Source organism: Lepisma saccharinum, chromosome 20 (assembly GCF_977018435.1).
Source record: "Lepisma saccharinum chromosome 20, izLepSacc3.1, whole genome shotgun sequence".
In the NCBI taxonomy this organism is placed as follows: domain Eukaryota; kingdom Metazoa; phylum Arthropoda; class Insecta; order Zygentoma; family Lepismatidae; genus Lepisma; species Lepisma saccharinum.
In genome coordinates this window covers 33,059,071-33,074,571 of record NC_139248.1, presented here as the reverse complement: position 1 = coordinate 33,074,571, position 15,501 = coordinate 33,059,071, and the positions used below count along the sequence as shown (strand labels likewise).

The 15,501-nt window shown below is 36.9% G+C and overlaps 1 protein-coding gene across 3 annotated transcripts in view; it reads left to right on the top strand.

Annotated features, from left to right (window-relative positions):
• jp (junctophilin) overlaps positions 1-15,501 on the top strand; it is a 397,633-nt gene that overhangs the window by 101,550 nt on the left and 280,582 nt on the right. For all 3 annotated transcript variants that reach the window (XM_083142319.1, XM_083142318.1, XM_083142320.1), the window contains exon 2: positions 4,233-4,444. In XM_083142319.1, coding sequence (XP_082998445.1) covers positions 4,233-4,444 — 212 coding nt within the window. The remainder of the gene's footprint in view (positions 1-4,232; positions 4,445-15,501) is intronic.

Genomic DNA, 15,501 nt, shown 5'->3' with positions numbered 1-15,501 from the left:
GTTAGCTGGGACAGTGTATGGGATACTGATGTGTGAAACCCACAATGGTGGAGGGTGCGGGAAAAAATATTCATCCGGTGCGCTTGATTGACCGTTTCGCCTCCAACATTAAGTCGATTTTTTCAATCGATATGTTTCGATGTTTTATGTAATATAAAATGTATCTCATGACGCGGAAACCACACATAACATAGATGTTTGATCCCAAAGTATGGCCCGCGTTAGTAAAAAAAACTATCTTGGAGTACTTTTACCGTGTTTATCAGTTTAAATCGGCTGTATGCACACTCAAATAACGAAAAAAACACGTGCAAATGATAGAAGCCACCTATCCCATTTGCTTCGGTTTTCAGCCATGTAAGGCTAATGGCGAAGAGGAAGGAGAATGGTGATAATATGAAGGAACGATCACAAACACATTTAGACAACACACAACGAAGTCTCATAGAAGATTACACTGGCCATGGGTCTAGACGCCAGAGCCTCGTTAGTCTACAAAATGAAGTCCAAGGTGTACTACATGGAAGTGAGGCTGGCATTTAGGCGTCTTCGAAGAGGGTCACCCCTATCTGAGTCGGACCTAACGCTCCTCTAAGAACGTGTGAATCGTGACAGTCCTTTCCCCTTGGACCAATATTTATTGTTGTTAATTTCATTTCTTATTCTGCAAATGTTCTTTTGTTATTAACCTTAATTTCTGTAATGTAGTATATGTGATTCTTGTTGTATTTAATATTTAGACCTATCACTGATAATGTCAGGATAGTGACTGACCTTTATGTTCATATCTTGTAAGAGCTGTTGCCATGGGAATTACGATTGTGTTTTGTCTTTACTTTTAGTTCGGACTTTGAGATTAAACTCAAATAAACTCCAGAAAATTGTAAATGTGGCAATGTCCAATTCTTTCAAATCAACAAATCACACTCTACAAAGGTATACAACGTTTGAAAATTCCATTTCCCACATCACTCTAATCCATTCTAACAGATTTATCCCCTTCACTAATATGGATTCTGTATGCATGTGGTTGAAAATGTAGGCTCGAAATATAAAGTAATTTATATATATATATATTTAACAAAAAAGAAACAGCAAAAGGATAAAAAGTGAATTATTCATAATAATAGTTTTTTTTATGTTTGTGATTCTGATGAATTTGAGAGACTAACTATCAATTTTAGAAGAAAACATTAAAACAAATACAAAATAGTAACGATGTCCAAAGTCGACAAGATAATGCTGACAGGGACAGTTAAAAGAAGAAGAAGAGGACTTTGAGTTTTAAAGAGTGGTCAATTTATATTGTAAGAAGCTGCTATTTCTTTGATTGAAATCGATTTTATGAAAATAAGTATTTAGTTTGCAAAGAAGTAAAATATACTTCTTTTCTCTTAGTGAAAACATGATTTTTATTTTTATTTGACCAACGAACGAACACAGATACTATTACCCAATTCCCTGAGAGGCATCACGTGAATGCTACGAGTCTTGATGTTATCATTTTTATTCTGTTTTAGTTAAATAATCATGTTCTTTTGACTGACAAAACGTGTCAATCGTTAGGCAACGCTCAGTCTGATGATGTTTAGACTTGTCGTGGCAGGTGCTACATTCACTTGCGTGAAACCTTAAAGCTGGGTCGTTTCAGGCTAAGGTAACCGTGATGTACGATATTACACATCTTCATAAACCATGCGGTGTTCCACTTTCTATCGAGGATCAAGGATACACACATATCCTGTCAATGCCACAGCGGCAGCGGGGTGGGAAGGTAAGATATAATTCAAGCCTTAAGGGCATGTAGCAAATCTGGATTGAAAGTACCAATACATAGGGAGAGCTACCAAATTACTGATTTTAACTTTGATAATAATATTGGGAATTAACTGAAATATATTACCGAGAGATGTTCTCTTTTTTTAAAAAAACAACTGTATAATAGTATATAAAGTGTAAGAAATTGTTTTACCATTAAAAAATTTAAATTTAAATTACGGTACAAGAGCTGTAGCTATTACACAATTGCAATTACAGGATATCCAGCCTTCATTGACAGCGATTAATTTGTTTACGGAGCGCCCTCTGTGATTTTTCTATTGTATCACTAGAATTCAAATTGCCAGTTACAATCAGCTTGCAATTACATTGAAATTACATTGTTCATTATACACTTGTTCGGCATCGTACCCTTCATGTAATAACTACGTCCAAATACCACAGCAAGTCTTTATATTCCGTCAATGGAAAAGGTTTAGAAGTATAGACTGTTCTGTTAAGCAAACTATTGACATTAAACACCTTAAAACATAGGCGTGCGCAAGGGAGCAAGTGGAGTAAATGCCCCCCCTAATCATGGACGCCCGCAGATTTTTTCCACGGAAGGACAAGGAAGGTATTTTTCCATGGGGAATATTATCCCGATAATAGCGTTGCCCCCTCAAAAAACACAACTTGAATTTGATACAATTGCATTAATGTAAATTACTATCACTGAAATTAAATTATACGTGTGGAATATACACTTTTTTGACATTCGATTTCTAAGGGGGAAGTATGGCCATCCTCGCCCCCCCCCTTCCAGATGTCCATGTTCCTACATTATTATACTTTCAACTAGAAATTTAGTGTAGAGGAATCTTATCGCTGTTACTAAACGATATTATACTCTTCAAGAAAATTAAGTATTATCAAGCCGATTAAAGTTCAAATCAACTACGGGGGAAGGAGGTGCAGTTGCGCAACAAATAACTGACCAAAACTTCAAATGAAATGGAATAACAACAATAAAAATTGTTGGAAGAATTACACGGGGGCAATGGGCATGGTCCTTCCCCAACCTTGGACTAGTAGAATCTAAGAGCAGCAGGACAAAAGGATACTCGGCATGTAATTGAAGACTAAAATTGGTAAACGATGTAAGTGCCACAATAATTTAAACACAGTTTTCCACGTTAAACTGTGAAATGTGCCATGCTTTATAATGTGATAAACGTGAAAAGTGGCTAAGTAGTTCAAAGCTCGTGTAAAGAGGTCACTAGTGTGAATGTTCTTACGGGCTGATTTGCTGAACGATGCGATTTCTCAAAACTTTCGCTTTTGGTACTTACAACATTTACCACTTTTAGCCCTCATTTAGTTTTCACGTCTTTCTTGCATTATTTCTTCCAGACGGCCAGGAAGAACCTGTAGGGGCACAAAGGGGCAATAAAAATCAAGACGTCCACTTAACTGTATCTTATTTTGTCATGTTAATATACCATTAAGCCACATAATAATAAAGCATAGCTTTACAGAAGTACACATACAGATTATATCTTTAGATTACACGGTAACTATATTATTATTCCTTTTATAGCTGATCCTGTGCGTTAATTTTGTATAGAAGCAATGTTTACAATGCTGGAAGAGTACTATCATTAATGAGGTAAATAATGTATTACTAATGTAAGTGACATCTATTGTCATCAGAAGAAACTTGCTACAAATTTCATAGTTTTTACAAATTACCTTGTGGATCATAATTACAAACGTTTGAAGCAGAAAAAAAATAATAATGAATTTTAAAAACAGATGGTTAAACCTATACTTTGTCTTGGAATTTCTGGAGCAACCAAACGAAAGCAAGTCTCTGCGCAAGTAATGACTCGAAAGAGCTCGACAAATTAACACATGGGAGTGAACGGGATTGCGTCAAGCAGGAAAAGGGACTACAGTTACCAACTTTTTGCTTTAGCGTGTACTGTTTCGCTGTATCTTCTTATCTACAGTTATACGATGCCTTGCTGCAAAGATTCCCGCGATAGAGTATAGTGAATAAAGAAATGAAATATGTTTTAAATTCACTTGGGAGAACTATTTGAAGTTTTCACCAGCAAGTTACAGATGTTTTTTTGTAAGCACCCTGTGGTACACGGTACAGATCAGTGTCTTCATCAACGTTTCTTGTTACGTACATTTACAGGATGTGCGAGTAAGAAAAGTCTTTCTTTGATATACTTCATAAGAATTCGCAAGGTGTTAGATCCGGACTTCTGGGTGGCCAGCGTGTGAGTGCCACAACAACGATGCTGAACCAACTGCAGCGGAATCAATCTTATTTATTAATCTATCTTACTGCACGTATAGAATATTAGTATATTTGACAGTGTAGTAAGATATTGTGACTCATTGTGTGACAGTTGTATGTACTTTACTATTGCTGATCTTTCTTGTCTGTTGTATCCTTACAGCGGCAGCACATACGAGGGTCAATGGCAGAACGGGAAACGCCATGGCCTGGGCGTGGAGACGCGAGGGCGGTGGTTGTATCGCGGCGAGTGGACCCAGGGCTTCAAGGGCCGCTACGGGGTTCGGCAGTCGGCCACGTCGAACGCCAAGTACGAAGGGACATGGTCGAATGGCCTCCAAGATGGCTACGGCTCCGAGACATACGCTGACGGCGGTGAGTACCTTACTTTCTGTATCACTCATCTTGTTTCCTCCCCGGTGTCTCGGAACTGGCGTTCAGCACAGTTTGATCCTGTAAATTTGTCCTTCAATATATGCATTAATGAACAATGATTCGGAGATTTCAGTTTAAAAACAGGATGCGCCGAAAAACGTGTACTAAATAATTGGGGAAGCTGTGGTAAGGGTAAAATTTATGTTAAGCCTTTCCCAAGGTCACACTTAAGTTCACCTACGGACTTTCTTTACATCTGGCGGTAAAACTTATTTTCTACTTTGTACCAGAAGCTTTTGGAACACCTTGTAAGTATCTATAATTGCTCTTGCAACTTGGATAACGAAGTCGATATTGGTAATTGATGTGTACTGATAAGAAATTCGAACTTATTGCACTTATGGAGCACAATCGCTGCGAGGAATGGCTTTATTTTTCATAATCGTAAGCAAATCTAATAAGTACTAACACAAGAAACTGGCCATCAAATAAATCATTTATCATGAAAATATTAATAGGATTACTCTGTCATACCAAATATAAAACTTTCAACAGTACCTAATTACATAAAGCAAAGCAATTGTTTTAATTAGTTGCAATTATTTTAACATTCATTGAAGTGTTGATATTTGTGAAAATTCATACATAAGATAGGAGAACGAATCAATAATGATCAGCAGCGAAGTTATATTTGTGTTTCTGTTAGAACCATTGTTGGGTTTGAAGTTGCATTGTTGCTGTCGTGATGTTAACAATAATGCCAGACATTCCATTTGCACCAAAGAAGAGCTGCGTTTAGTGATCCATATTGTGATCTGAAAGTTGTATGCCGGGCTGATATTCATCGAAACCTTTGAGAACAATATGCGAACAGTTTTGCTTCAATAGAATGTATACAAAAGGATTGGCATAAAAAAGACAGAGGTGGACACAACGCCAGGGTTCTGACACTTGTGCGACAATTTTACAGATATTCAATCCATTCGTTGATACTCCATTGCGGCAAAACACTCTTCCCATACTGCCATTTTGTGCTGAAAGTTTTCGATGGATTAGGCCCATTATACAACTTCCACATCACAAAACTGTTTAACTGAACGTGGTCCTTAGGTGCAAATGGAAAGCTCAGTGTTATTGTTAACGTCACAGCAGTGAGAATGCAAGAGGCCGGAGCAACTTCAGATCTGCGCAGCTGTAAGAAGTGAAAGTGCTGCCAACGTAAACACGAATATAACCACACTGCGGATAAATATTGACCCACCCTCGTGTAAAAAAAGTATGTTCGAAGGACGTTCCATGATTGTTTCACTTTTCGTATGGTTTTGTGTGAATCATAAATTCAGTGTATAACGCATCTATACAACAGAACTGACGTTAAACACGTGATGGCAATATGAACACTTGTGCATGTCACGATCTTGCAAATATCGTGCATACCAACTAGATGGCAGTGGGAATGTTCTCGCGAACATGTGATCGGAAGTGCGTGTTCACTTATTCATCGAAACCAGTGAGAGTTCAGTCAGTTTAGGTACAGTACAATATGGCAAACGTGAAAAAAAATTGTGTTCTGACGAAATCGCATGACAAAAATTATGAAGAAATTACAAAGATGCAATTTACGTCAGTAAACTGCATATAATTGCATTATGTGCGACATTCTGGTTTTCTAATTCCTCTTTAGCAACAAAAAGTGCCAAACTTTCCTTTATAGGAAGCGCATGAGTGATTCCATACCTCCATATTGAGTACAGTATGATTTGTAGGAAGCTTTTAAAAAATGTCATAATCAGTGTTCAGAAAGTTTCTTCTTAAAAGTAACTGGGTTACAGTTACTTGTTTAAAAAGTAATTAAGTTACAGTTAGTCACATCAAAGAGTAGCTCAGCTACATTCACTGGTACTTGAAAAGTAATTTTAAGTTACTTTCTGCTGAAATTTTCCTGCAAACAAATTACATACAATAATAATTATAATAAAATTTACTTATGAAGACTTGCTTGTGTTTCATTTATGTGTCTGGCACATAAGTCTTCATATAATTATATTATATTACAAATATTTGATATGATTTGGTTTATTTTACTTTGCTCTTTGTGCTACTTTTGGCTAATTTGCGAAGATGGGGGATGAGTGATGATATGATGAAATTGATGAATAGATACTCACAAACATCCATGCCCAGGCCAGGATTCGAACCCGGGACCCCTGGTGTTGTAGCGCGATGTGCTCATTTCAACAAATATAAATGATGGAGTAACACTGAAGTTTTCAAGTGTAATTAGAAATGACGAATTGCAATGCATTGGTAAAGATACTTTTGGAACACACTGTTCATTTTTGGTGGCGTAAGTAGCGTTGGAATGTTAAAAGTACAGTCACCAGCAATACAAATGGTACACCTAGATCCAGAAATACTCGCTTCCTTGCAAGGCGCATTGTGTGTTGCCTAACCCTACGGCGGTGGCAGAACTTCCTATTGAAAAGTTGCTATTGAAGTCAGATCATCGCCGGAGATCTAGGCAACACATAGCTAATGCGCATTGCAGGAAAGTCATTATTGCAGGATCTGGCTGTCCCATTTATATTGCCGGTGAATGGACAGGAAATGTAGCTAATAATATCTAAAAGTAATGGTGACGAATTCTCATTTCTGTAATAAGTTTTTCCTTTCTCTATTAAAATAGTTAACGAATGTCGAATTTCCTTTTCACAAACTTCAAAAATGAAATCTATCTAGAGTTGAGTTTCTACAAATGGTTGTTGCTCGTATGCTAACGTGACGTAACTGATAACTAATGAGCCTACCTTAATGTATTTCTGCAATATTAGAGCAAAGGAAATTACAAAATCATCAATAGATGGTAGCATGTTGAAAAGTTCTCTATATATATAAGAAAGTTACGTGTAATTATTCGTACACAGAAAAGGTAACAAACTTTGTAAACTTTTAAAGTTATATATCATATTTAAAGCATTCTTACTAAAAGTTTTAATATTTCAGTTAATAAATAATAATTTATTGATGAAGCTAATCACCTGCAAACATTTTAACAACAAATCTTTAGTAAGCTATCATTTTTATTAGCACTTGTGACGGCATTCTTCCTTGCATTTTCTTTCACAAACTCTGAAAAACAATTTGAGATAACGAGCTCGCTGGCACAGCTTCGTGTCACTGCAGCCCTTGTTTCAAATTGGCAATTTAGATGCTAATTACATGGGAATAATCTCAAAGAAATAGTATAATATATACACTTCTCTATCTTTTAAGTTTTATTTTTACAAATTGTTCGTAGCTTTTTTCCTTTTTTTCCTTGGGAGCATTCATTTACTCCTCTTTCTCTACTTTTATATACTTACGTCGTTTTGTTTCTTCTTCTACTTTATTGAAGACTTTAATAGATAAAAGTATATACTTCAATATGACTTTTCTATTTTAAATTGGGAAATGACATTTCTAAGCAGGAAAAAGGGTGAGGAACATTGAATGCAAAAAAACTAAAAAACACACAAAACAAGGAGAAGCCTACTGACTGGCGGATTCACAATTATAGATACTCGAGTTTAGACTCCAATTAAATATTAACCAGTAGACGTACATAAAAAGGAGTTACATCAAAATTTAGCTTATTTTTTATCGTCCTTATAACAAAATAGTGCCGGTTTTGGAATGTTTTCCAAACGACCGTAGTAGTTGTATTTACGGTGGGATAAACCCGAGAAAGTATGAACTCTCCTCAAGCAGGTTTGGCTATACTTAAAACTAGCTTAACATGGCCATATGAGTTTTTTGCTCTAGTGTGAAACCCCGTATAATCCAAGATTTTTGTAAAAAAGCCCTCATGGATTCCATGAGAAAGTATGACCCCCTCAGATTGATGAGGCTACACTTATAAAAGGCACTTTTGTGAGATTGTTGTCCATAAATTTGTTAAAAATATGCCCCTCTTGTGGCCACACTTAAAACTAGGCCACCCACACACACACACACACATATTTATTTCTGGTTTAAGTTCAATTGGGCACCAGCTTCAATTTGTTTATCTAATATTAAAACAATGTAATTCTTCTAGAATTGCTCTGTGACCCGCTCATTTCTTACATCATAAACATATGATTTTTCACCTATGAGAATAACACTACAAATGGTGTCTTCAGGTAAAGCCTCATGGAATTCACAGATAATTTTAATGTTTGTCCTGTCATTAACTACAACTTGTTTCCTTTTTGAAGTGTTGATTACAAACATGGGTCTCCGTGCTTTGAATTCATCTGGTGAGTAATACATATCAGTACTGCCAGTAGTGACACGTTTGAAAGCCGAAAATGCCTCATATAATTTAAGAAAATCATCCTTGGACATGTCTAAATTGTAATTTTCTCTAGGAAATACCTCATTTCTGCCATTTTTAAGATATATGTTCTTGATGTTGCAGCTATCAAATTTACTTGAATTTTTTTCCTGATTGTTGTGTCTCCCAGTCTGAAACAGTACCACCACAAAATCAGGCATGTCGTATTGTATGCTGGAGAATGAATTTGTGGCATCAAACTCATAATATGTACCAGATGCGGGCTTCTGTACGCATTGATATGTGTAAAATTGCAGAGGAATCTGTGGATTTTTTAGGATATCAGCTTTGTATTTAAGAGCATAACTGGCCTCATATTCAACAACCGGGATTCTTAGCTCCATAGTCTGAATAATGCATTTGCCTTCATCAGGTAAGGTATTAGGCAGAGCTTCTCCTGTAGGGTTTAATGTGCTGTACCTCATCAAAGCATTGTTATCATTTGCAGCTCTTCTAAATGTGATTCTTAAACCACCCTTCCACATAATATCTTTGTAATCCGAGAAGAATCCTGGCAACAGGCGCATAGGGAACAGCACTGTGTGGTTTTTAGATAATATTTTATCACCAGCCTCAAATCCACCTATTTTGTAGTAAGAAGCTTCGGTTTTGGATAATTTTAGAGTGGCCAAAGCTGTGGAGGTAATGCCGGGATAATCCACTCTGTTTATAACAACACCATGCTTTCTGATCTCAATTTCAGAGAACAGATGCGGCACAAAATTATCTACCAATCTTATATTTGAATTTGCCGGATAATCTGTACCATCGAGCTTTACAACATCAAATTTGATGTATAGATCTGCTCTGTGGGGGTGTATAAAGCCATCCCCTACATCAAGATCAACCTCAATCTCTGTGTTGGGTTGATTTAAATTTGCAAATGTCCTCCTGTTTGGGGGGAATGATTGTAGCTCATAACTCTCAATATTTTCCATTGTATGTATTTTTATTTAAATGTTAATCTCTATGATTGCAGTTGTTGTGGCTCCAGCAAAATCAACTAATTCTTCTTTTTCATTAGTGACCATCAACTCAATGTAATCTATTCTATTATGGCACACAGGAAAATATAATGTTGGGGATGGATTGTAGATGATTGGCTCCATAAATTCAGAATTAGGTTTGAATGTTGCAATGATGCCTGTTTGTTTGTGAGTGCCTATGCCATTTGATTTGGTGATCATACCCTCAGCCACATTACAGTGAATATTCAGAGTCTCTATGGCCAAGAATTTAGGTATATTCATAGCAGTGTGTTTGATGGCCGGTTCAAGTTTTGTGTTGTTCTCAAAGCCTAACAGCTCTCCTATAGTACCCAGATCCACTGTTTCTGTGGCAGATACAATTTCTACTCTGTGAGTGACAGAATTTTGACTTAACACTATACCTCTGGGTAATTGAGCATTTAAAGTGGATAGATTATATTGCCCTGGAGTGATGACAATTTTTTGATCCCCTACTGCAATTTTGTTGTTGTGGTGCGTAATATTAGGGATCAAGTACATGCCGTAAAATGCTCTGAGAGCTATTGTTTTGGGATACACTATGTCATCATGCAATTTGAGTTTCAATATTGAATTTTGGCTGGTGAGATGGAATACCCCCATGATGTTTCAAATACCACAAGGCTTTTTGAAAATTTTCAATTGATGGTTTATTTATTTGAGACATATATCTGAGAACAGATAAACACAAATGTCCGCAATTAACATCTTTGAAGTTTTGAACACGGGCATTATTGTAATAAAGATTAGCTGAATTTAGATATTTTACTAAATTTTCAGGTGGAACACCTCCAAATGAATCAAACACAAATGCCTCATTGTTTAAATATTTAAGATAACAGATCCAGTGAGTGCCCTGATTTTTGTACTCATCCAAATTAACAATGCCACACTCTTTGTTGAGTGGTTGTTCCGGTAAAGAATCAGACATGTACACACCCCTAAAATTTTTGATGCCCAGTGGCTTGATTAAAGCTTCAATATCTTGGTTTGTAAGCGGCTCTTGTTTTTTTTAAACTTATTCATGGCTCTCTTAACACCTTTGCCTTTTTTCTCCATGGCGAGGTTATGGCGCTTCTGCTCATCTAATTCTGCCCTATTTTTCTTGGCATCTATTACTGTTTTTGCTATGGCAGCTGATCCCCCAGCCAAGCTCCCAACAGCCCCGAGAGCAGCTAAGATGGCAGGGATGGTAAATATGAATCCCCCTGTATGCAATTTTTTTCTTGATTGCTGTAATTTTTTTAATTGGGGGGTACTAAGCAACAATTTCATACCATGTCCCTTTGCAATACAAGAGCTTTTTTTCTTGCGCTGCTTTTTGGTCAAAAGGCTATCAATAGTTTTAAGAGATTTGAGACCTGCATAAGGTATTTGATACATAACACCCTTGGCCTTCATCGTAGGTTTATTATATACATATTCACAACCCCCACCCCAGTTTTTGTTTGGTGCTCATAGCTATGGTGGTTCCCAATGCTGCTATTTTTTCACTTAAAGAAGCATCTTTGCTTACAAATCTACCAAATGCAGCCTCTTCTAATTTCTTGTCTGCAACATGTCTCTTGTCAAGGTCGGTATGTGTGTTGTATGCTATGTCATGGTCTCTACAAGCAGCATCTAGGGGATTTACACCAGGATCACCCCTGTTTAATCTATGGTCCAATTTTGTACCTGGACCACAATACTGATAGCCTGGAATGTGTAGTTCAAATGGCAGCTTGTTTATAATGTCATTAACAAGCCCCCGACCCTCAGAGACATTCCAAAATTTGGGTGGTAGAGTATTAATAATTTTTATAAGATATCCAATCCCCTTAGGGTCATTCACTATAAAATTAGACAATTTGGTGCTTATCATGTCCATAATTCCAACCTTTTCATTGTAAAAATTGTGGTTGCCAGCATTTTCCTCCCCAGCTATCACCAGCAACCTATCTACAAGTTTCCTGACATCATCAACCCAGACAAATTCTTTAGGCAGGGTGTTGTATTGTTTGATTCCACTGCCAGTCTTGATCTGTGACCATATGGGCTTGATTAAGTTGTTGTATTTTGCTCCACTGCTAGACTTGACTCTTTTTTGTGTGGGATCATTGTTCTGGTATAGAGCATCTGATTTTATTAATATTTCTTTGTAATCCTCATAATCTTGATCTGTATAGCTGCCAGGCCTTTTCCTAGTCATCACTTCCCACAATCCAGGTGTGCCGGTGTACTTAACAAAAGCACCTTTTTCTCCGAGACGAGATTCTGAATAAACAATTATATCATCTCCCATAAATGTTACTCTGAAATTGCCAATTCTATGTATGATGCTCCCATCAAGCTCTGTGTCAGCATATAAGCCAAACACCTCATCTTTGTTGTCTTTAGGTGTGGTTAAATATTTTTGAGCAAGAAGACCCAATTCAATAGGATCTTGACTAGCTTCAATTCTTCTAGGAGCAACAGGACTAGGTGTATGAATACTGGAAAGTGGGGTGAATGGATAATCTAATATGTTCCTTGCAGCTACAGGTACAAGCTCTGTGATCAAATTTTGATTTTGCTCTGTAACAGTTTTGATATTCTTACCTAAATTATTAATAGCATCAATTACAGGCTGTTCTGCTTGTTTGTGTTTTTCATAAATTCCACGGTTCTCTGATTTCCATCCCTTAAATCTTTTTACAAGATAATCTCTTAACTTAAGATCATCAATGATTGGCCTTTTCATGGTTGTTTATATATGTCTCAACGTCTAGAAAATCGTTGATTTTATTTCTGTATTTGCCGCTATTGGGTGTTCTTGTCATATCAATTGTGACAAACCCATAACTGTCCTGGTTCCAGCACCTACTGCAAAATTTAGAAAAATCATTGTAGCTCAAGTCCCCACCTACATATTCATCATGTATGTGTTTGAGGTTGGTATGATCTTGATGAAACACACATATAAAATTGCTGTTGTCCCGGATCAGCTGCTTCGGAATTTTAGAAAAAGTCTGTGCCAGGTAGAAGCAATCAATGTTTTTGTGCCGGCCCTGTGTAAAGAAGTTTCTAACCTTGTTTTGATTATCCAATATAATGTCATCAAACACAACAACAGAATTATCGAGACATTCGTGAAGTGGCTTAACATCTGGTTCAAAAGTGGCCATATCCAATCCATCATATAGCTTCATCAGCTGCTGATATTTTAATTGTTCCAAGCTCTTAGAGAAAACATACAAGTGCCTGTTTTTCCAGTCTAACCAGTTGGGTGCCAATAAAAAATTATCAACCATTAGTGTAGTTTTACCACAAGCCGATGGCCCAACAATAAGACACCTAATATTATCAGGCAGCAACTTGCCATTTCTCTTATTCTGTTGTTCAGGTTCTGGGAGCCTTTTTATAACATCCCAGGTGCTCATATTATTATTTTGTTTGCATCGATCCAGCTGTTTTCCGGATGACCCAGCCATTTGACAAATAACTTGTTGCCTTTTCTGCGGATGATTTTTTCTATGAGATATGTGTCAGGCTGTTTAGTTTTACTGAGTTCTTGTTCATAGAATCGGCCTTTGAGAATTTCTCCTCGGTGATCTTTTATTATATATGTGTTAAGGGTCCCGGGTTTAACTTGAACCACTGTAAATAATTCAGTGCTCCAGTTTCTTGTAAAGCCTCTCTTGAATAAGTGCTTATATTTGCTGATTCTTACTTGATCACCCACCCTGTATTTGGCCTTTCTTATTGTTGGCTGATATCTAGGATGATAAACAGTACTGATCAATTTTTGCTCATCAGATGGAGTTACTTCAGAGGGTTTCATGTTGATTGTGGAATGGACCGAGTTGTTATATTTATGTAGAAGTTCTGGAAGAATATTAATCCATTTATAATTACCTTGCAGGGTAAATTGTTTATACATAAGATTTTTTAAGGTTCTGTTGAATCTCTCTACAATTGAGGCCTTGAGATCACTGTAACTCGAGTAATGTTGTATTGACTGGCTTTTAATAAATTGTTGAAACACAGAATTATAAAATTCTTTGCCATTATCTGTTTGCAAATAGCGCGGAGATCTTCCTGAATGATTGATGATTGTCCTGAAGGCTTCTGTAACACATGTTCCAGTCTTGGATTTGAGTGGCACAGCCCAGGCAAATTTTGAAAATGTATCTATTACAGTGAGTAGATACTTGTAGCCCTTGTTGATTTTGTCTAAGTTTTTCAACTGCCCACTTGCCAACTCAATCAAGTCGCTCTGCCATAAATCATCTATGCCTTTTGTGACTACTGGCAGTCTCTTATAATTATGTCTGGCCTGTCTGTGTAATTCATCAACAACTAGACATAATATGTAAACAAGAATATTGCAACTATGGGGTGTTCAGCAGCTGATACTGCAGGATTTTCTAAATATAATTTGTCCCCTATTTGTATTTTAAATTCCAGAGAGCCATCATCTTCAGTATAGGCTGTTTCTAATGTATTGGGGTCTGTAAAATCCTCCAATTCTACACTGGTGATTTTTATTTTGTTCTCAGCATTTGTTATTGATAAGGTAGGGTAGTGGTGTGCCTGTGGCTGATGCCAATATTTGATCTTGATTGGTCTCAGTGTGCCCCCAACAAAAAACTGGTAATAAAATTGTGCAGGGGACAGCATATATATTTTGCCACCTGGTGTAAATGGTGAATCATATTCTTTGTTGGGGATGCTGTACAATTCAAGGATTACTGTATGTTTTGGATTCTCGATTATGCCTGTTATTTCCTTTTCTGCTGTAAGCAATCTACTTGTTACAGATTCAAGGTGCTCATTGATAGTCCTAACAACATCATCGTGGCCTGGCTTGATTTTTATGTCCACAATAAGTTTCTTGTATTGTTGCACAATCTCTTGAAGCTGGGTGGCAAAAACAGACAGAGCATTTGCTTGATTGGATTCCATGGTTCCTAGCTGTTGCTTGATATTAGCTACAATATGTTGCAAATTTTCAACAACTGCCAATTTTGAATTTTGAGCAGTAAGATCATGGACCTGTCTTCTGATATCCTCAAACAGGGCATGCAGTTCATTAATATGTTGATTGGTTGGTAGATTGGCCACTGTCTGAGTGAGATGTTTGATCTCTGCCTGGATATTCTTGATATCTTCTGATTTCAATATCCTATTCACTGCTCTCTTAATATTTTTAAGTTCCTGTGATGTAGGAAGATTTGATACAGTATTCTGCAAAGATTCAAGTGCCAATTTCACATTGTTTAATTCAGAAGCATCAGCCACATTTTGCATAGCATTTTGGAGCAGGGCTATATCTGCCTGAGTGGGTGTGGATTGTTGTAAAATTTCAAGTTTTGTTTGGATATCATCTATCAAGTGATGAAAATGAGATAGTTCAGATTCAGTGTTGAGGTTTTCAAGCTTTGTGATCTGTTGCTGGACACTGACAAGAGTATCTACAATACCGGGCAGGCGGGATTCTAGAGATTCTTGTAGATTTGTCAAATCACTTTGCACTGCTGCTATGGTACCTTCAAGATGGGTTATGGTACTTTGAATTTTTCCAAAATCTTCATATGTTTCAAGTTGCAGCTTGATGTTTGCAACACTCCGAGTTATTGCATTCAAAGCATCAGAAGATGGCAAATTGTTCATAAAATTTTCAAGTGTCTCAATTTTTTCTTTAACCTCGGCTATGGCATTGTGCAAGGGGTCCAGAT